Below are 21,590 nucleotides of genomic sequence, written 5' to 3' on the forward strand. Positions count from 1 at the left end.
TTTCCTGTTGTGTTCTCGCGCAGATAGCATTAGTACGTTTGCATTGTTTGTTACATGGTGTTGAATAGAACAAGTCGGGGGAGGACACGATTGTACTTTTTAGTGGGAACCCAGTAAGTAAGCCTACGCACACACTTGAACGACGGCACAATTCATTGGTTGGGGCACGATGATTGTAGGTCAAAGGTTATCACCGGGGGACCTTCGTCAAAATCTCTGAAGATTGATTTCAACATATAAGATATTTGTTTGTGTAGCGTGTGCGATTGTTACCGGTGTTATGAAGGTCGTGTGTGCTGGTTTGTATCAAGTGCAATATATACGAAGAGTAAAATCCAAATCATTCCATTCGCTCGTCTGTGATGGTTTGTACGCAATCAGATGCGCTGTCAGCATTACAGTTCAAATGCTTTACTAATTTTTACTTCGTCGTTGTAGATCATGCATCGCCGCATGGAAGAATGGATCAAGTGTAGGTGGGGATGGGTGGTATGTGGTGCATCGTTCTTCATTCATGTGGGAATTTATTCGCTAGCCTACTCATTTAGTCTTCTTTTTGTAGACATTCAGCGAGACTTGAACGCGACCGCAGTGGAAACAGGTAAATTTCTCGTTGTTATATATCTATATATATACATTTATTTTTTATTTATTTAAATAATTGAAATCGCAGAGAGTTGGAAAACCTAGAACAGTGAAAAAACTTCCAGCCTCCACCGGGATTTGAGCCCAGGCCTCCCGCTAAATGATATATATATATATATATATAAATATATATATAAATATATATATAAATATATATATATATATATATATATATATATATATATATATATATATATATATATATATATATATATATATATATATATATATATACATATATATATATATATATATATATTTATATTTATATATATATATATATTTATTTATATATATATATAAATATATATATATATATATATATATATATATATATATGTTATGCGCTATCGACCGATTTGCGCCATCGATCGATAGCGCTGCGCTATCTTTGGATCCGTCGTTAGCGCAAGCATCGGTAGATCGCGCTGCGCTATCAATCGATAGTTCGTGGGTCGTGTAGGTCGTGTAGGCCTCGTCTACGTGAATACCCTTGACGTAGACTGAGTTCGTCTACGTGAATACCCTTAACGACATCGACACGTTTTCAGCATTGACAATTCGCAGGAACTTGGCGCTTCCCTCAAGGCCAGGAAGGTCGACAATCTGAAAATTCTGTGTTTTGACCCAATGTCGGAAGTGCGGGTCCACCTTGATGCTTGGATGAAGAAGATGAGATTTTATGGCATCGTACTTCTCCGTGCTAATGACTGGGCTCTTTTTTGAAGCAGCTTGGCGGTCGACGGTCTCCTGCATGTGTTCTCGAAAAGCTGGCTCTTTTTCCATTTTTACGAATATCGTCACTATATATCAGTTCTATATGATATCGATAGTCACTGTTGGCCCAATCACATCAGTAATTTAGCAGATTTCTTAGAACCAAGGCCTGAAGACATATGATACAACCTGATACATATGCCTGATTCAGCAATGGATTTAGGTTATCTCCATGATACAACCAATTTATTGGAACTCATTGTATCACTATCAAATGATAAAATTTTATTGAATTTATCATTAATATTTACATAGAAAATGGTAATTAAATGGGCAATTTTTAGAAAAATCGGTAATGTGTCCATTAAACAGCACTTGAGGCGTCATCCTGAAGTTATCAAAAAAGACATACAATCCGTCGATCTGCCTGCGCCATCGATCGATACCTGCGCGATCTACCGATGCTTGCGCTAACGACGGATCCATAGATAGCGCAGCGCTATCGATCGATGGCGCTAATCGGTCGATAGCGCATAACATATATATATATTGATTGATTTATTTATATTTATTGATTTGTTCTTTTATCCTTTTTCGTTAGCATGCTCAGTCATATATCGATTTTGAAGTTCAAGGCTAGTAATATTAATCAATAGTTTACCAGGGGGAACTTGGAAGTGCGGTAGATGCATGGCTGGTCTCATGATAGAAGAGAGGGTAACCAAGGGCTACAAGGGAAGCGAACGAAAGGCGAATATAAGCTGAAATTTGATTTCGCTTTATAGATTGCGATAAAAATCATTCGAAGAGATGTCAGCGATTCATTCTGAGGCTGCAGCTCCATTAGTTCAAATATACGTTGATGCATGTTACCAAAATCAAAAGAAGAAGAAGAATAAAGATCTCATTTGTAATTAAGTCTTGAAAGTTGTTATCTTAAGGCTTAAACGTTGGAGGTGCCTAAATCAAAGCGGCTTTAGACGCGATTGTTTACCGTTGGTAGTATTCATACAATTTTACATGGTTTCTCATTTCTCTTTAGTTTCTTTATTTCTCTTATTGTCTGTATTTTTACCTGCCCTTTTATATCTCATTCATTTGCTTCTTTTATTGGTGTATCTTACCGTCTTAATTTGATTTTTACTCAAAAATTCTTTTTATTTGTCTTTGAAACTGAGGGCCTCGGGAAGATAAGCTCTGGCTTACCGGGTCACCCTCAATAAAATATATAGTTTAAATAAAATAAAATAGTCTTCCAGGAAAACAAATCTATTTCAAACAGTTGATAGTCCTGCTTTAACCCACTCACAAGGTGTCTTATTAGTTGTCACCCTCCGAGCTTCAAGGGGTCAACATGTATAATCTCACATGGTGAAAAAATGGCTCAAGGAATCCACAGGTTATCTCAAGTTGACCCAAATTGGATCGCAAAACCTTCGATTGCTTGCGTCCGTCCGGCGGACGCGAGCTTTCACTGAATAAGTGAGTTGACATTGTCAGGAAAATCAAAAATATATCCTGCTGAATTGGGTGATGACGTCACAAACGATTCACTCTTGACTGTTGCAAGCTGCATTATTTTAAGTATTTGTCAAGTTTAAAACCTCCATACTTTACCATACTACAAAATGCTATATAGAAGTGATTATATTGACCTTAAGATGTAGGAAATCTCCAACATTTTCGTTAAGCAAAACAACTTCAGCCGTCGCTGTATATGATCCCTTCAATCATATTGCTCCAAATTCGACAGGTTGGATAGGGTCAGTCATATGGGGTGTTCAGATGTTCTCATCTCCGCTGGAAACATTTCTGGAATCCTGTTTCTCACACCGTCCAGCTCTTATCCTCGTCATCATCGTAGCGTCTGCTGCAATATTCGTCTCGTCATTTGCGCAATCGGTCCAACAACTCTTTGTAACCTTGGGCGCCATTTATGGTCTCGCCCTAGGGACAACTTGGTTCATCATGCTGGGCGTGATAGTTCAATACTATCCTGCCAAGAATACAGTTCGTGCTATATCTTTTGCCACGTTGGGAGGAAGCACTGGTGAGCAAAATTTACTGATTTTTAGGACATTCTATCCATGTACACATGTTCTGAATGATGCAAATCATCAATATCTTTAAATGTGAAATGGTGTGAACGGCCGTTTACTATGCTTTCTCCATTGTTTCACAATATTTTTGATTGTCGTTTGATGAATGTTCGATGCAAAATGTGTCTAGGAGACGAAAGTGACAGAATAGAAGAAACGTTAGCTTAGCTAATGTTCATGTTATGAAACGTATCCTGAACATTAATTACGTATTCGCGTGGTATCTGTACACAAGACGTGGATCAAACAATTGGGAATTGGTCTTATGGTAGACGCTTAAGGTAAGAGCAAAAAAAGATCTCACTTCCTCGAAATGATAAAACTGTTAAGAAAACAGTTATCAAACTATCAGAACTAGTGTTCAACCGATTATGCATAACAGAAAATACCGATTACCGATTATTTTGTTCATAATCGTACCGATTCCGATTCCAATTATTTGAAAATGAGAAAATATCCCGTATATACGAAATCGGCAATAAAGTTTGACAGAAACAATTATTGTTGTGATTTTCCCCTGTTTCCTTTTGCTTCGTTGTTATACAAGGCTCTATGGTATCATTTTGTATGTACCAAATTACCTCTGGAGTTTCTCGGAAAGAAAAAAAAAGTTTTTTTTTTTTTTTAATTTCCAAAATACGGAAATATGACATCCTACCTAGCCAGCACTGTGCTAAGCGAATGGCCTAACCACCTCGACGTGAATGTCACCTGTTAATGGCTTGAAATGGGCTAAGAATAGTTACTCAAAATATCCATCTCAAAAAGTATCTCAGACAAACCATCCATCTTCAATCTTTACCAAAGTGTAAATTTTAATGACATATTGCCTTCATTCCGACATTATTTTGTACTTATTTTCAGTATTATATCGTTTATGAACAAATAGAAATGATACGAACTTGAAGTTAAACATACCTATTCGTTACCTATTTAACTCCATTCAGGTTCAATTAGAAAATGTAAGCTTAGGCCAATCAAACTGAAAAGTAAATTGTACCATCGTAACTTGTTTAAAATTAATCTAAAATGTAATACCAGATTGATGTAAAGAAATAATAACAACTAGAAACTACTCCAATTAAAAATAAAACATTCCCTCTATAAGACATATCACCTACAGTACCTTCCAAACAAATGCCGATTTCCAGCAAATTGAAAGTTGTAAAGTAAGCTACGCATTTTTTTTTTCTTTATTTGCGACACAACTAGAGCAAATAAACAGATGGCAAGGTTAGATTCCATGCAGTTGACTTAATGTGAAGTAAGGCTACCATGTGGTCGGAGATTTGTGAGGATTTTAGGTTATTTTCGCTGGTACTGAAATTGCTTTGTGCAGGCCGTAATTTGCCACGGGAAATTCCCGGTGATTGTGTGTGACCCTCTCGCACTGCTTCAAATGATGCGGGATGTGAAAACTGTTTGCGCGGTTCGCGCTGCAACTGCAATTCCTAGCTAAAGCAAACGCATGTCACAATTAATTTTACACAGACACCTGATATAACGAGGGCGATTTTCTTATATTTCTTTTTCGCACTCGTAATTGTGCTTTAGGAGGGCTTTTTAGCACTTTCGCGGGCGAATCGTCCATCGCCCCCGCTTATTTCCGACCCTGTCAAGCACATTCGTTAATTCGCGAAATTGGTATTGCTGCTATGCTTACTGTGCCAAGAAATTTGAAGTCACTAACCACGAGGGAAGCAAAATCGGCGACCCTGGCAGCGTAAATTGATGAAAGTATACACTGTGAAAGATGTATAGAGGGTGTCTTATTTTAATATTTCGTAGTAAAAGAACGAACCTAATACATCAGTTGATATTTTCAACTTCCATATGTTTTTGAATAATGATATTTTCACCTTCCATATGTTTTTTGAATAATTGGTATGACATAACTGGTATTCCACGTAATTTTTACCGATTCCGATTATGTTCCGATTATGCAATATTCGTACCGATTCCGATTCCGATTAGGTTAATCGTTTGAACACTAATCAGAACATGATATGACAAAAGAAAATATATATGGCTTACATCGTGATTGTAACTTGTAAATATTTCAGTGGTGCAGAAAACAACCATCAGACTGACTTAAAGAAACACATAATAGTTTATGACATCCATTGTTATTCTTCTCTTTTCAAAAATAGAAAGGAAACAGTAGTTGGAAGAGTTTCTAGTAAATTGATTGGTTGATTGATTGATTTCATAGTACGATTTTTGGTTCCTTGCTTTAGCAAAAGGAACCTATGCAGTCAGGTTGGCGTGTGTGTGTGTGTATGTATGTATGTATGTATGTATGTATGTATGTATGTGTGTGTGTGTGTGTGTGTGTCTGTGACACTTGCTTGGGTACGCTCTATCTCAATAAGGGAATGTTGGATTGAGGCCAAACTTGGACTATAGATCCGCCATATGGAGAAGGTGTGCCCTATTGTTTTTGGTGCCCACAAAGGTCACCAAAGGTCAGTTATGGTCCAAAAACCGAAAATATTAAAACTGCAATAACTCCCAGTTCCAAGGTGTGACAAGGTTGATATTTTTGGAGTAGTTGCAAATGGTATAGAGGGATATTTTCAAACTTAACGGTTATGTGATACAAGGTCACCAAAGGTCAATTAATGATAAAAAACTAGTATTTTTGCGATAACTTGAGAACAAATTGTCCGTTAGAGTTGGGAGTTGCTTCAATGAAGTCCAATTGTCGACCCGCATCTGGCTGACCCTTGACCTCAATTTGACCTCTGGTGACCTTTTCGTGTTTTTGGGATTTTTACAGTTTCGATGCTATTTTCAGATGTCAAAGGTACCTTCTGATCATAAATGTCAATAGGTTGACCCCGTGTGACCTTTATGTGCGAAGTTATATGGGGTCAAAGTTTTTCGGTCGGAGTTAGGATGGTTGTACAGACTTTTCGTTTTGTTTTTTGGAATCAGGAGATTAAACTACATCTGAAACCAAGGTCAAAAGGTCAAAGGTCACATTAGAAAAAATGTGCTTATTTTGGGAGGAAACGAGCAAAAAAGAAAATGTTTGGTTTTGATGCTAGATTTGGATATCAAAGGTACCTTCCGATCAAAAATGTCAATTGGTTGACACCCGTGTGACCTTCGTGTGCGAAGTTATACGAGGTCAAAGTTAATTTTCACACATTTAATGCAACAACTCCCAGTTCCAAGGTGTGACATGGTTGATATTTTTGGACAAGTTGCAAATGGTATAGGGGAATATTTTCAAACTTACCGGTCATGTGATCCGAGGTCACCAAAGGTCAATTAATGTCAAAAAACTAGTATTTTGGGGGTAGAAAATGGGCAAAGAAAAAAATGTTTGAAGTTTTATAGTTTGATGCTCTAATTTAGGTCTCATCAATCAAAAATGTCAATAAGTTGACCCAAGGTGACCTTTGTATGTTAAGTTATATGAGGTCAAAGTTAATTTTCAGACATTTAGTGTAATAACTCCCAGTGCCAAGGTGTGACAAGGTTGATATTTTGAGACAAGTTGCAAATGGTATAGGGGAATATTTTCAAACTTAACGGTCATGTGATCCGAGGTCACCAAAGGTCAATTAATGATAAAAAACTAGTATTTTTTGCGATAACTTGAGAACAAATTGTCCGTTAGGGTTGGGAGTTGCTTCAATGTAATCCAATTGTCGACCCGCATCTGGGTGACCCTTGACCTCAATTTGACCTCTGGTGACCTTATTAGTGTTTTGTGGATTTTTACAGTTTCGATGCTATTTTCAGATGTTAAAGGTAACTTCTGATCATAAATGTCAATGGGTTGACCCCCGTGTGACCTTCGTGTGCGAAGTTATATGAGGTCAAAGTTAATTTTCAGACATTTAATGCAATAACTCCCAGTTCCAAGGTGTGACAAGGTTAATATTTTTGGAGTAGTTGCAAATGGTATAGGGGAATATTTTCAAACTTAACGGTCATGTGATACAAGGTCACCAAAGGTCAATTAATGATAAAAAACTAGTATTTTTGCGATAACTTGAGAACAAATTGTCCGTTAGGGTTGGGAGTTGTTTCAATGAAGTCCAATTGTCGACCCGCATCTGGTTGACCCTTGACCTCAATTTGACCTCTGGTGACCTTTTCGTGTTTTGTGGATTTTTTACAGTTTCGATGCTATTTTCAGATGTCAAAGGTACCTTCTGATCATAAATGTCAATAGGTTGACCCCTGTGTGACCTTGGTGTGGGAAGTTATATGAGGTCAAAGTTAATTTTCAGACATTTAATGCAATAACTCCCAGTTCCAAGGTGTGACAAGGTTGATATTTTTGGAGTAGTTGCAAATGGTATAGAGGGATATTTTCAAACTTAACGGTTATGTGATACAAGGTCACCAAAGGTCAATTAATGATAAAAAACTAGTATTTTTGCGATAACTTGAGAACAAATCGTCCGTTAGAGTTGGGAGTTGCTTCAATGAAGTCCAATTGTCGACCCGCATCTGGGTGACCCTTGACCTCAATTTGACCTCTGGTGACCTTTTCGTGTTTTGTGGATTTTTTACAGTTTCGATGCTATTTTCAGATGTCAAAGGTACCTTCTGATCATAAATGTCAATAGGTTGACCCCTGTGTGACCTTCGTGTGCGAAGGTATATGAGGTCAAAGTTAATTTTCAGACATTTAATGCAATAACTCCCAGTTCCAAGGTGTGACAAGGTTGATATTTTTGGAGTAGTTGCAAATGGTATAGAGGGATATTTTCAAACTTAACGGTTATGTGATACAAGGTCACCAAAGGTCAATTAATGATAAAAAACTAGTATTTTTGCGATAACTTGAGAACAAATTGTCCGTTAGAGTTGGGAGTTGCTTCAATGAAGTCCAATTGTCGACCCGCATCTGGGTGACCCTTGACCTCAATTTGACCTCTGGTGACCTTTTCGTGTTTTGTGGATTTTTTACAGTTTCGATGCTATTTTCAGATGTCAAAGGTACCTTCTGATCATAAATGTCAATAGGTTGACCCCTGTGTGACCTTCGTGTGCGAAGGTATATGAGGTCAAAGTTAATTTTCAGACATTTAATGCAATAACTCCCAGTTCCAAGGTGTGACAAGGTTGATATTTTTGGAGTAGTTGCAAATGGTATAGGGGAATATTTTCAAACTTAACGGTCATGTGATACAAGGTCACCAAAGGTCAATTAATGATAAAAAACTAGTATTTTTGCGACAACTTAAGAACAAATTGTCCGTTAGGGTTGGGAGTTGCTCCAATGTAATCCAATTGTTGACCCGCATCTGGGTGACCCTTGACCTCAATTTGACCTCTGGTGACCTTTTCGTGTTTTGTGGATTTTTACAGTTTCGATGCTATTTTCAGATGTTAAAGGTACTTCTGATCATAAATGTCAATGAGTTGACCCCCATTTGACCTTCATGTGCGAAGTTATATGAGGTCAAAGTTAATTTTCACACATTTAATGCAATAACTCCCAGTGCCAAGGTGTGACAAGGTTGATTTTTTTGGACAAGTTGCAAATGGTATAGGGGAATATTTTCAAACTTAACGGTCATGTGATCCAAGGTCACCAAAGGTCAGCTAATGTTAAAAAAGTAGTATTATGGGGGGAGAAAATGGGCAAAGAAAAAATGTTTGAATTTTTACAGTCATGCTCTATTTAGGTCTCACCGATCAAAAATGTCAATTGGTTGACCTCCGGGTGACCTTTGTGTGTAAAGTTACATACAAGTTCAAAAGTTAATTTTTTGACATTTAATGCAATTAAATCTCAATGCCAAGGTGTGACATGGTTGATATTTTGGGACAAGTTGTGAATGGGGTGGTGGAACATTTTGAAACTTCAAGGTCATGTCATCTGAGGTCACCATTGTTATCATATCTGTTGACACGCTTGTAGGTCTCTTATATTTCTTACATTTTCGACGCCATATTTAGATCTCAAAAGTGCCTTTTGATATAAAATCTGATCACATTTACGGTGATCACAAAAGTGTTGGCTATAGTGTTGGTTACTTTATGGGAACATGTACGACAATTACTTGGACTATTTCAGCCCAATCTTGCTTGATAATATGATGTGTATTGTCATATACCCCAAGCAAGGAACCACAGTGCCCTTGGGCTCTTGTTATTGTTGCTGTTTCTCTTCCCGACCAACTCAGCTACACTTGTTTGTAGTACACCAGTAAATATGAGCGTAGAGGCCTTTGGGTGGAGAAGAACCCTGCAATTCATCGGTGCTTTCACACTTCTACTGTCGTTACCACCAGCTGTTTTGATGTTCCCTCCAAAAGACAAAGTTTATGAATCATCACGAAGGGACTTTGAAGATAACAACGAGGCAATATCAGGAAGCACATCGGATATTCGAATACACCAACAGAAGGTTTGTACCTCAAGAGAAACCAATCTGCATCAAATTGACCGCGACATGCGGGAAGACGATAAGTCGAAAGTGGACAGAGGAGATGTGACCACACCCAAGACAACGGCTACGCGTATAGAGAGATGGAAGAAGGTTATATGTGTCGATGCGTGTCTCTATAGTATCTTTACCGTAACGTGTGCTATGCTATGGGCTGTCTTCTTCATAAACATAGTAAGTTCGAAAGAAAGCTTATTTGTATTATATATATATATATATATATATATATATATATATATATATATATATGTATATTTGTATATATATATTCATTTGTGTGGCATGTCCACCTTTGTACAGTAACATCGCCATTTGTCTTACCGAATTGTGATATGCTATTTACACTTTGCCACTGTTGCCTTCTCAAAAGAGCAAAGTTAGTTTTCGAGATGAAAAAGTGAACGAATCGGACCGGAAAGATTGCTGAAACTGGCGGTGAGAACTTGCATCGTCTACTTGATAAGTTTTTTTTTGCTTATTGTTTTCTTTGAAAAGAAAAACAGCTTCACACCGCTCCCTCCGCCCCCCCCCCCATCTTCCCTGCACCAGAAACACAATGCAATACAAGTCGCGATCTCATTGCAGTGATGCAATAGTATCGTCGCAACAAGTACAATTGTTTTGTACAGTTTGGTAGAGGACATTTCATTTCCCGCTATCATTGTAAAAATCATCGATCATATGTCATTTAGTTCATATTTCCAGCTTTATATATTTTTACTCATAAGTTATTTGGTACTGAAGTTACTGGCTCTAACCGGGTAGATTCATCTTAAATTTTATTTCTAGAGAACAAGGATATGACATGAAATGCAGATACAACCACCAATGAAGCAAATATGTGTGTTTACTCAATCGACCGTGGCAGGTTCCGATGAACAAGGTATGTCTCTATAGGAACTACCGTCTGCGCAACTAGCGACATATTCGCGAATCTGCGCCAGTCACGTGACGGTGGTATTAGAAGTCGATGGTACCAATTGGCATATCACAGAGGGAAACTTAACCGAGTTACGGTACCTATAGAAGGCGATTGATGCAGGTTTGAAAGATTCCCGTCTATTGGATAAAACAAGTGACGGGTCAATCTAACAAACAATTGCAAGATGTGGTTAAAATGTCTTCGTTAAAATTGCTTGTTCAACGTGGAGAGATCTTTACACGTGCATGTAATGTTTGCGTTAGTAATTCCAGCATTTGCAACCTGTTGCTTACAAATGCAGTGCTAAATTTTGAATCTTGAAAATGAAATTGACGAAATCTGCTATTTTGCAAAACATGAGCATCAAAAGGTTGATTTTGGCATCGTTCTTCTATGACGTATGGCTGGACACTACATACGACCACAAGCTTCCGTCAGAGAAACACCATGATAGGAAGCAACGGAGAGGCGAGAATCTGACATCTCCTGGCTGCATGGTGGAATATGGTGGGATACCAAACGAAGGCCGTGAAATTCTTACAACCTGTCTGTAAGGGAAGCCTCTCTCTCCCCCTCTCTCTCTCCACCTCTCTCTCTCAGACAGTTTGAGGGCACGGACGATATATATAACGATGTTTTGTGGGAAATTAATTCCCTTCTATACTTTTCACTTCTGTATCTTCCAGATCAGTTACTATGAGAGTGTCGGTATAACTTCACATCAAGGTGCTATGCTTTTGACAATTACCGCCACGTTTGAAATGGTTACCAAGGTAACACTTGTTGTCATTGGAGAGAGGTTCCCGTTCAAGAAAACGTACCTTCTGTTGATTAAGGTCATCGGGATGATTGGCCTTTCATTGGCAATGGTTGTCGCGTCCACCTTTCCACAGTTCGTCGTATTGAGTTGTGGTAAGTTTCAGTTAAACAATTTTCATTTACTTTCAACTAATTTGTATAGCGTTATCGTATGCGTACTATAGCGAATTAGACAAGGACGTAATGTTTTAAGACATTTTCTTCCCGATATAAAGATATTTTTTATCGATTTCTGAATCTTTTACAAAGGATAAGTATGACACGGGAATATGTTGGCGTCTATTCCAGTGTAGGCCAGATCATATAGTCTGTGTGCGTTGAGTTCAAAGACTCAAAGAGAACAAGAAAGAAAACCCCTGCCGCTACCTAAATCAATCAGGAGAAATTAACAACTCATCCCCCCCCCACCACCTACCCCTCACCTTTGAAATCCTTTGCAAGCCATGCACTGTCACTAGAATAATATTAACTCGTTAATACTATTCGTACTGTCACTGTGGTCATGCATGTCAGTACTATATTATGTGTTGATGCAATGAGAAATATTCTCGAATGACATACACATGTGTTATAATATCGAAGCCAAAGAGTGTGTGAAGATATACCATGCATTTCCCTTCTCGTGAACAGTACTACTGAATAGGAATGTGAAACCAAATGAGCAAGTATATGATTCTTATTTCTTGCAGTGACCGGTATTCTCCGTGCGGCCTTTAACGTTCTTTTGTATCCTTGTAGTATTGAAACCCTAGGACAGAGTTGCAGCGATGAGGTGATAACTTTAACATCAATATCCAGAGGAATAGGGTTTCTTACAGGAACCATCCCAGCTGGTAAATAAAAGTTACTCCAATCAGTCTGCACTTTCTCAAAGCTATTGGACTGGCTGTGCTTGTGGCTTTAAGTATTTTTTGCTTTGTAAAATAATTTAGTAATAATTGTAATTCCTAATCTTTCATTTGTTCTTCTTTATCTCTGGTGTATTGTTTATGCGAAGTGAGTAGCTGGTGTATCGTCCAAATAACCTTTGTCTTCCCAACTTCCATATAAATTCATTTAGAGCTATACGTATTGCATCGGGGTTATTCTTGTTTGTGTCATTCTGAACACCAAGCGATGTAATATTTCTCCATATCGGATAGCTCGAGGGTGTAATTAAAAGGTATATCCAGTCACTCACAGGCAAGAAATACAGAATAGTTGTTATCCCACAGGTGTATGTTGTAATAATAATCCTATAAATGTGGGCAAAGCATTCCTGGCCCAGCGTCTGGTGGGTAAAGTAGGTGATTATGTTTCCATGTGGCCCGTCTTTTCCCTTCAGCTTACCACCAGGTTGTAGCAAATTCACCATGAAACCTTTAATACTGCAATATTCGCCGATTCAACGAGCTAATCCATCGTTTCGCTCTCATTTGCAGGTGCTATCTACGATAAGTTTGGGTCATATAGGGTTTCATTCCTCATCGTAGCAACCACATCACTTGTTTCTGCTCTGTCGTTGTCGATGGTCCTCCTGCGTCAGAAACTTGTGAGAAGACGCTCTGAAGTATCAACAGGACCGCGTCAATGTAACGAATCGAAGAAGAATTTGTACCTACGTGTGTCTACCGAAACATCTGTGTAGTAAACCAAAGACACAAGATGATAAGTATATTCCAGAACGTGTGGAGATCATCTAGATATTAATCTCCTGGGATAAGCCGAACAATTACATGACAAGTGATACCATATATTATGGCACTAATGACATACCGTAGTCAGTATTTCCTGGTCAGTAATCGTAAAAAAAATATACCCTTTAGAGATCTGCATTACTACTGACTAACAAATTAAACAGATTTCGTTGTAGAAATGTGTAATATATCTATAATAAGATATTCCGATTCATCAAATTGTATATTTGAACGAAGATCGTTCCTCCCTTCCGTATAGTTTTGGGGTTTTATAGGGACTCCAAATTTATGATATGGAAAACATGATATTTTATCCCCGACCCTATGTCCCCATCCACATTCGCTACGCCTCAACTACTGTCCTTAAATAGTAGCAACTGTGTGTCGCGCATATCAATTTCAACATATTTTTCTTATTAGAAGCGCCTATTCGTGAACACACGTAATCGGCGAAGCAAGATATTGTTGTTAGCCTGAACTCTCCAATAATCTATACAATTATAGGCAATACCGAGAAAACAGGGTCAACAGTACTACAATTGTTTATACTTATGTTTGCCCTATCTATCTTGAGTTAAATTGGGTGTAACATTACGCTATAGTTTCGACTCCAAGTTGCCACAATGAATCTATAGTAAAGCATTGGCTTATGTCGGCGTACGTCTTGCAAAATCGTGAAGTTACAGAGGGTCTCTTAAACCAGGTACCTGTTACGTGTCTGTTCTCCGGTTGAATAACCATTGTAGTATCTATGAAGAATCACCGAGACGGATTCCTTTTCTAGCTGTTGAGACTGCAGGTCTGAGTGTCTTGGACCAAAACGTATTCCTTGTTAAATTTGATGTTGTAAACAATTTAAAGTACTAAGAGGCTCGCTGATAGCTTATATCTATAGTTACATAGTAATAGAAGAAACTTATAAGTGTTTGCTTCAAATACAAGTGCTGTCAATGTGTTGTTTGAGGTGTGGGTGCTTTTCATGTGTACGTATTGTGTAGATTCATCATTTCTATTTATAGAACCTTGACATAAACTCCCAAATTATCAACTGAAAATTTAAAACAAAATAATAATAATATTACAACACAAGGCTCAGTAAGATTTGCAATCGTGCTGGCGAGTGTGTGTGTGTGTATGTGTATGTGATGGCTAGCTTGTATATCTCCACTACCACATGCTGAATTAATATCATACTTGGTTAGTTCATTCCCTATGATTTGTAAATGTTCCCTAATGTTTGTGGTTCCTATCTCAAGAATATCAATGAGTAGGCGGGGTTCAACATAAAATTCTTAAAATGTTAATATATCAGCAACCGTGTGTCCGATTTAGTTCTTACTCGGTATGGTGATGTAACTATTACATTAAGTGCATGTTCTTTGTAACAACAATTTCCCCCATAGATGTTCATGGTGGGTAGGTTTTTGGGGGAAATCGTCAAAACCAGCTTGCCAACACGATATCTCAACAAACACAGGTTGAATCAATGTGATACTTGGTAAATAGATGCCACATGATGAGTAGATGTGCCATATTGTTCTTGGTTCTCATCTCATAAATATTGATAAATGGGCGGGGCTTAACGTTAAACTTGGTTCATACTAGTATGGTGATGTTAGTACATAGTAAGCACATCTTCATGATGTCTTCAACTTTATGCCATGAATTTTCATCAAATTGCAAGAAATGGATTTTTAACACGGGACAAGAACCAAATGTTCCATGTTATTCATCCTTGACATATTAGGTTTGTCACATTACATTCATACAATCAACCATGTTAGTTTTTGTGTGCATATCATACAAATATTAATCAGTCAACATAAATTCTTAATCAGTTATCTCTGAAACAGTGTTCGTTTTCTGATTATTGCCAGCTCGTGTGCAAACAACGAACCAACAAAACACGAAATTGTAGCACAACTGAACAGAAATGACGAATTTTGCAAACCTTGGTACAAGGTGCTATATATAGATAACATGTGATAGTTTCCATTATACCATCACCAAGGGGAAGGACATAGAACATGCCTCATGCGCAGGGGCGTCACAGAGCTTCGAGTACGGAGATGGAGTGATGACTTGCAACATTTTTACCCGTTTGTCCGAAAGAAAGTTTCAAATTTCTCGACAACGCAACAACGTTCAAGACGACGTCCTCTTGAGCGTCATGGACGTGGACACCACATGATGAACAACTCAACAATAAAGTGATCAATTTTTACTTCGTTATACCTGAGGCTCTTTAATCCGTCGAAATTTCGATCTTCTTATGAACAGTTTGTCCAAACGAATTTCAACCGAAAATTTAAATTTCGAGATGCAAGGTCGATACTTTGACGGAAAGCATCGAGATAAAGCGTCGTAATTTTCAGATGAAACGTCAAACAGCCAATCGAAATGTCGACATTACAGTCGTCTATCTTATTGTATTGCCAATGTTCCTAGTGGCCCACCGTAGCATCTGCAAAACAGAACGAGAGACAAAAAGAAGAAGCAGAGTTCGGTACGGGGTCTACGGACCAGAACCTAACCGACTTTAAGATGTTAGGATCTTCAGTATTTTAGATTCAGCCTAGTGTGTGACGGAACATAACATTGGGGAATCTTTACAGAATATAATAATTATATATATATATATATATATATATATATATATATATATATATATATATATATATATATATATACATATATATATATATATATAAAGTGGATCCAGTTTGGATATGTTAGGAAATTGAACAATTATTTTACTTGGGTTTCAGCCAGAAGTGACAGGACTTTGCAAAGTAAACTTGTCTTAAATTAAGAGAAATCGCTTTGACAGAAATATTTCAGTGCTCCTACCTTCATGTACCGTAAAATGAGAAATACAAAAACAATTTTGAATCGATACCATACCCCTTCGGTTTTTGAAGTGCTTCAAATAACGCTATTGACGCATTTTGCTACAAGGGACTGTGGTGTACTGCACTTTTACACATTTTACCTTGGCCTATTAGGAAAGTTCATGAACACAGGCTGTGTGTACTGAAGTCTCCATTTTCTTGTTCGTCGGAAAGATCATAGGGTAACCACTGTGAAGAAACGTGATCCTTTATTGGCTGCTAACACAGCCTGTTACTGCACTTGCTATAAAAGACAGGCTAATGCGACCTATTAAGATTTAGATGTGTAGTGTGATGGTGAGGAAGAATCCTTAATAAACATAGCCTAAGTGGCGATGGTTAATAGGGATTCTACCGACACATCACACAAAGGAGGGATTACATGTCCTCTCGTTTGGTTCAGAGTTTTTTGCTGTAAGTTATTCCGGCCCTGGATGATCTTGATTACTTAATCCTCCGTTGATGAAGTGCTCACTCATAAGTCTTTAAAAACTAAAAAAGTCAGCTTTGCAATCTCATGTAATCCCTCCGTTGTGTGATGATGTATCGGTAGAATCCCTATCAACTATTACCCCTTATAAGCTCGACTAATTTAGGATTAATACGATTCCTACGATTTTAAATGAGGGCGCACTTAAGGAATACCTACGTGGATCTTCCTCGATCATTAAAGTGGCCATGACACGAAAATTTCAAAGTCCTATATTTTTGGGATCCATCAAAGAGTGTTCTCTAGAACATGTATCAACCAATCTGCCAGTTTAAAACTTGATTTTTCAAGTCGAAAATTGAGAATGAATTTACCCTTTTCGGCGTTTGAAACTTTGTTTACTCGAAAATTTTCCGATTCGCATGACGTCATGTGACGTCACGTTTTGAACGCATTTGTTGTCGCTGCTTACGATCCTCCGAACATACCATTCTCGTACACAGTAGACAAGTACACATGCCACTAGTAGTTACTAAACAAAACACCGATCACAAGTGCGATATCAAATCAAAATTTCCTGTGAAATGGCGGATCCAGAACCAATTGCGGCAACCGAAGTTCAAAGTGATAGTGGTTCTTCACCAGGCAGTGAATTTGGGCTATAATTAGAGTGCCCTTTCTCATATTCGAAGCAGAGAGTGAAGGCGATGATCATTCCAATATTGAACAGAACGTTGAGGGTGGACCGGAGGTGTTAGAACCGTATCAGTTCGAGCCTGTTAAACGAGTCGAAATCGAAGCTCCACGACATATCGAAGAAATCCGATCGAAACGTTTGCAAGGAGCATACAACGTGGTAAGAATTTATTAACGAAGCATTCGAAAACAAAATCCCGTCCATTTTGTGCATGTGTTGTTGGAATTCGCGGAACCCCCTAAACCGTATTGTGCGTTGTGTTACTGAAAGTTTGGCTCGGGGATGTAAGTTGCATTGTGCAGCCATGCTAGGTAGGCATATGTGTTATTTCATAAACATTATTACTTGGCTAGTACTTTGGCCTGGAGTTTTGCAAATCAATTTTCTGAAACAAAAGAATGTTTCATGATAAATGGAAGGTGTAAAACCACAACAAATGTAACCATAACTGTACATTGTATGCTTGCTTGTTATTGTGGACATCATGGGCCAACATTAATACTTTTTGAACTTTCATAAATTTTTCCCCAGGCAGTACAGATACATAGCCTACCGTCAACAGGTTCAATGGTACTTGGGGTTCCTAGCAAGACACGTCAGGGTTGTGCTACCATCATGTGCAGTCCAAAGGATCAGAACTGAGTTTCCAGCCAATGGTCATTACACTGGATTCAAGTTGCCATGAGAAAACTCATTGTATAGGAAGCCTTGGTTGAGAAATTCCTCCAGAAACACCTTTTCTAAACTACGATTGTGTTATATTATCAATCCGTCAGGGTTCCCTCAGTGTTGATATATTGAAATTCAAGACTTTTAATTCAGGATGAAAAGGTTATTTTCCAGACCCAACATCAACAATGAAAGGCATGTTTTGAAGCATTTGGACACAAGTATTGGCGTGACCGTGATGTCATATAATATGTGCATAAGGGAACGGGCATTGACCTTTTTAGGAGCATTTACCTCCCAGACGTTTGCTTCGTACCTTTAATCTGGAGGACAAAATATCCATATCACCAATGATATTTGACAGAAAAGTCATAATAAAGACCAATGGAGGCAGCAGAACTCTTGAATGTTTAGACTTTGTTTCTTCAGCAGCAGTTGGTTTGTTTTACAGTCTTTCTTCAGAAACTCAGCAGTACACCCTGTTAATGGTCTTCGATTGTTTAAATGCGTGTGATGCTGTGTTTCACGTTGCCTGTCAGTGTTGTAGGTGTCGTCGTGCGTGGGTAACATTTTTGCATGTGAGTTACTTCGTGCAGTGTTTCTTGGTTTAAATAACCCTTTATTGTATTTGCTTCTGGATTATTCTAATTACTTTGTCACAACGATTGATAGCGATGGACATGCAACTGCTTTGTAGGCTTAAAGCAAAAAATTTCATGTAAGCTGTTTTCTTTAAACCTTCTTTGATGTCACAAATTACATTAGTGTAATTTAAGAATGATAATGTTTATGGAAAGTACAGTTTTACTTTTATGTCATATAATACAATGATTGTTGTTAATGTTATTTTAGTCACAGGCTTGTTCAGATTGTCCAGAATGACTGTCTAGAACTGATATTGAATAAATTTTGTTCAATGATTTAAGACTTGAACTACGTTGTGTGAATTTTTGGCTCTGTGTCTTAAAAATAAATCGCTTTGAGATTTAATTAAACACCCTTTGGAATAAAATCTTTTTACCTACCTATTTTGACCCATCCCCTGTACCCCCACTCCCTCCAAAACATAAAAAATGGTTTTCCTGGAACAGGAATAAGAAATTATTGCTATAACTAACTGATCCAGCATATTCCAGAAATAAGTTGGGGCACTGAGATTTGTTCACAAGAAGATGTAACCCATCACTTCTGAAGCTAACCTCATATCCTATTAGTATACAATAGAGCAATGAAGGGGGTGTTAATTTAGATGATACAGCAAAACCCTTCGTCTATTGCGACTTCAGAATAGTAACGCTAATGCTAGTACTACTAGTGCTCGGCGCGCTACCTCATAAGGATCGCCACTTGCCCCATTGGAGGTTTCCTATTCCCCGATCTGGTCTTCAGAGTAGTTTTTTGTGGATTGCTTGACAGAAGAATGACTCTTTTATGTCGAACCGTTTAAGTCCATTCGTTTTATTCCATAACAAAAAGGAGGGATCGTAGTATGCTTCCGTGAAGTGTTCGCTTCATACGGAGCTGCATACTGGCTAGGCTCAGTGAAATCGGGTGTTGTGCACTAACTTGGTCATAATCGCCGTGTTTTTTTCGTCCTTCAGCCATAGATGTAGGCTAATTGCATGGGTTATGATATTTATGCAGCCCCCAACAACACAACAGACCGGCATTTCTCTCGGATAGTTTACAACAGTTGTAAAACAACTTGAAATTTCTAACGATATAGCGTAATACAGTGGTTGTTCTCTCAGACTGAGTGTAAATGTGCGTGTATATGGAACGGTATGGTCGTCGCGCATCCGGTACATGCCTGGGTTTGGCACCTGTGTTCCTAACATGACGTCATCATTGTCTTGTTGTGAAATCGCATTCTCAGATATCTATTTTCGAATGCGAATATTTAAACGTTAATTACTAATTAGTCCTTGAGGTTTTCAAGGTGATAAGGATAGTTTTGAACATAAATTTTCTCATATATTCAGAGGAAGTTACTCTCGATTAGTTGGATTTTTCGTGTCATGGCCTCTTTAACATTTTTTGGCAATTTGGGGGATTTCCAAGATTCTATTCCTAATCCGAGAGCGTCATCAAATAGACCCACCCTAGTTTATTTAACCTGACCAGAACGTATTGAAAATGTTTCTCAATGGGGCATGCTACTGTTGTTCACGGAAGTCAGAATCAAACAGTCAATAGATTCTTCGTTTTAAGTTCAGTATTACTTTTTGATATAGGCTATCACACAATAAATCAAACAACGAGCTGTCAAGAAATCTGAGTTGCTTCACAGGAGATAACGCGAATAACTCCACCATGGTAAGTTTTTCCATTGCCATTCTCTTGTAAACGTCCTGAAATTTCAACGGTCATAAGAAGGACGAAATCAATTAGATATTGAACGTTGTTGTCATTTTTACGCTGTAGTTATAACCTATATAGGCCTGTATGCTTGCCTTACTTTGCTTAGTATTTTAAAGAGTTGGAAGCTTATGTATACCCTGAGCGTTGTTAGGGCTTCACTGATGTAACTTATAAGCTATATATAGTGCATTGTTGGCAGAACTATACCGAAAAATATAAACTTATCATAGAATTCCGCAACCTATTGTGTATAGTCTTCAGCAAGCTACATCATATTCGGTAAAAGAACATTGTTGATGTTTCCGGTGGCATACGTATAGGCTATATATTAATTTCTCCGTTGTCTTATACACTTAATTCGTCACTTGGTGACTAGAGTAGAGACAACTGACGTGTCTTACCCGCGATATTGTAGAAGTGTCAAAGATTATTTTCCTTTATCATGCAAACGAAATTCAAAAAAAGTGGCATCGACATGTGTATACTTAGCTGGTGATTATGATTAAGCAATTATGTTTTTCTTTGCTAAATGTTTGCTCTTTAGCTCATATGAAAGCAGGGAGCCATTATGTTCAAGGCTTTTTGCTCTATAGGTCTAGAGTTACATTGATCTTATGTCGCCTCCGTTTCCGTTTTATTGGTTTCGATGATAATCGTAACCCATGAATGCATAGGCTATGCATTCATGCAGGCGGAGAGTGTGTGTGTATGTGTGTATTTTTGTTTAGTTTGCATTTTTGATGTCAGTCTTCGATGGAAGTATATTACACTCTAATTATGCATTAGTTGGTTTACTCAATTAATTGATAATAGTATTGTATGTACAAAGCTAATGAAGCGAAGTAACATTAAATTGGAAAGTAGAGTATATTCAGAAGCCTCGTTTGTATTTTGAGACGCGATCCACACCCAGACGGACATGACATTTTTACGTTACGCAAGCCCTGTCTCCGCCCACGTTCAAGTTTAATTATATCGATTAAAAGAAGAATTTATGAAGCGACTGCCAATTATGACCATAATATATATATTTTTTATAATTTGGGGGTTATTCTACATTTTTTTAGAGTTACTTATGAGAGGACAAACATAAGGAAATAATTTAAGAAACAAAAATGCAGAACCAACTTGATGTCTCGAGGAAAAACGGCAGTTGAGTGCATAAACTGAAGTAAATATTAGGAGAGAATGGTAATAGTTGCAAATGACATTACTTTGTATTGTATGCTGCGCTGTCACGAAGGTT

The 21,590-nt window shown here is 37.9% G+C and overlaps 1 protein-coding gene across 5 annotated transcripts in view; it reads left to right on the top strand.

The window, feature by feature from the left end:
• The first annotated feature begins 64 nt into the window (after positions 1 to 64).
• Positions 65 to 21,590, top strand: part of LOC139965415 (monocarboxylate transporter 12-like) — a 60,282-nt gene continuing 38,756 nt past the window's right edge. For 2 of the 5 annotated variants that reach the window (XM_071967746.1, XM_071967744.1), the window contains exons 1-6: positions 67 to 601; positions 3,116 to 3,412; positions 9,617 to 10,053; positions 11,488 to 11,713; positions 12,310 to 12,453; positions 13,042 to 20,299. In XM_071967746.1, the coding sequence (XP_071823847.1) occupies positions 442 to 601; positions 3,116 to 3,412; positions 9,617 to 10,053; positions 11,488 to 11,713; positions 12,310 to 12,453; positions 13,042 to 13,247 (1,470 nt within the window). In that variant the 5' untranslated portion in view covers positions 67 to 441 and the 3' untranslated portion in view covers positions 13,248 to 20,299. Of the gene's footprint in view, positions 602 to 3,115; positions 3,413 to 9,616; positions 10,054 to 11,487; positions 11,714 to 12,309; positions 12,454 to 13,041; positions 20,300 to 21,590 lie in introns of all 5 variants that reach the window. The other 3 variants (XM_071967745.1, XM_071967747.1, XM_071967748.1) reach the window with 3 other exon arrangements.

Source organism: Apostichopus japonicus, chromosome 3 (genome assembly GCF_037975245.1).
Source record: "Apostichopus japonicus isolate 1M-3 chromosome 3, ASM3797524v1, whole genome shotgun sequence".
In the NCBI taxonomy this organism is placed as follows: domain Eukaryota; kingdom Metazoa; phylum Echinodermata; class Holothuroidea; order Aspidochirotida; family Stichopodidae; genus Apostichopus; species Apostichopus japonicus.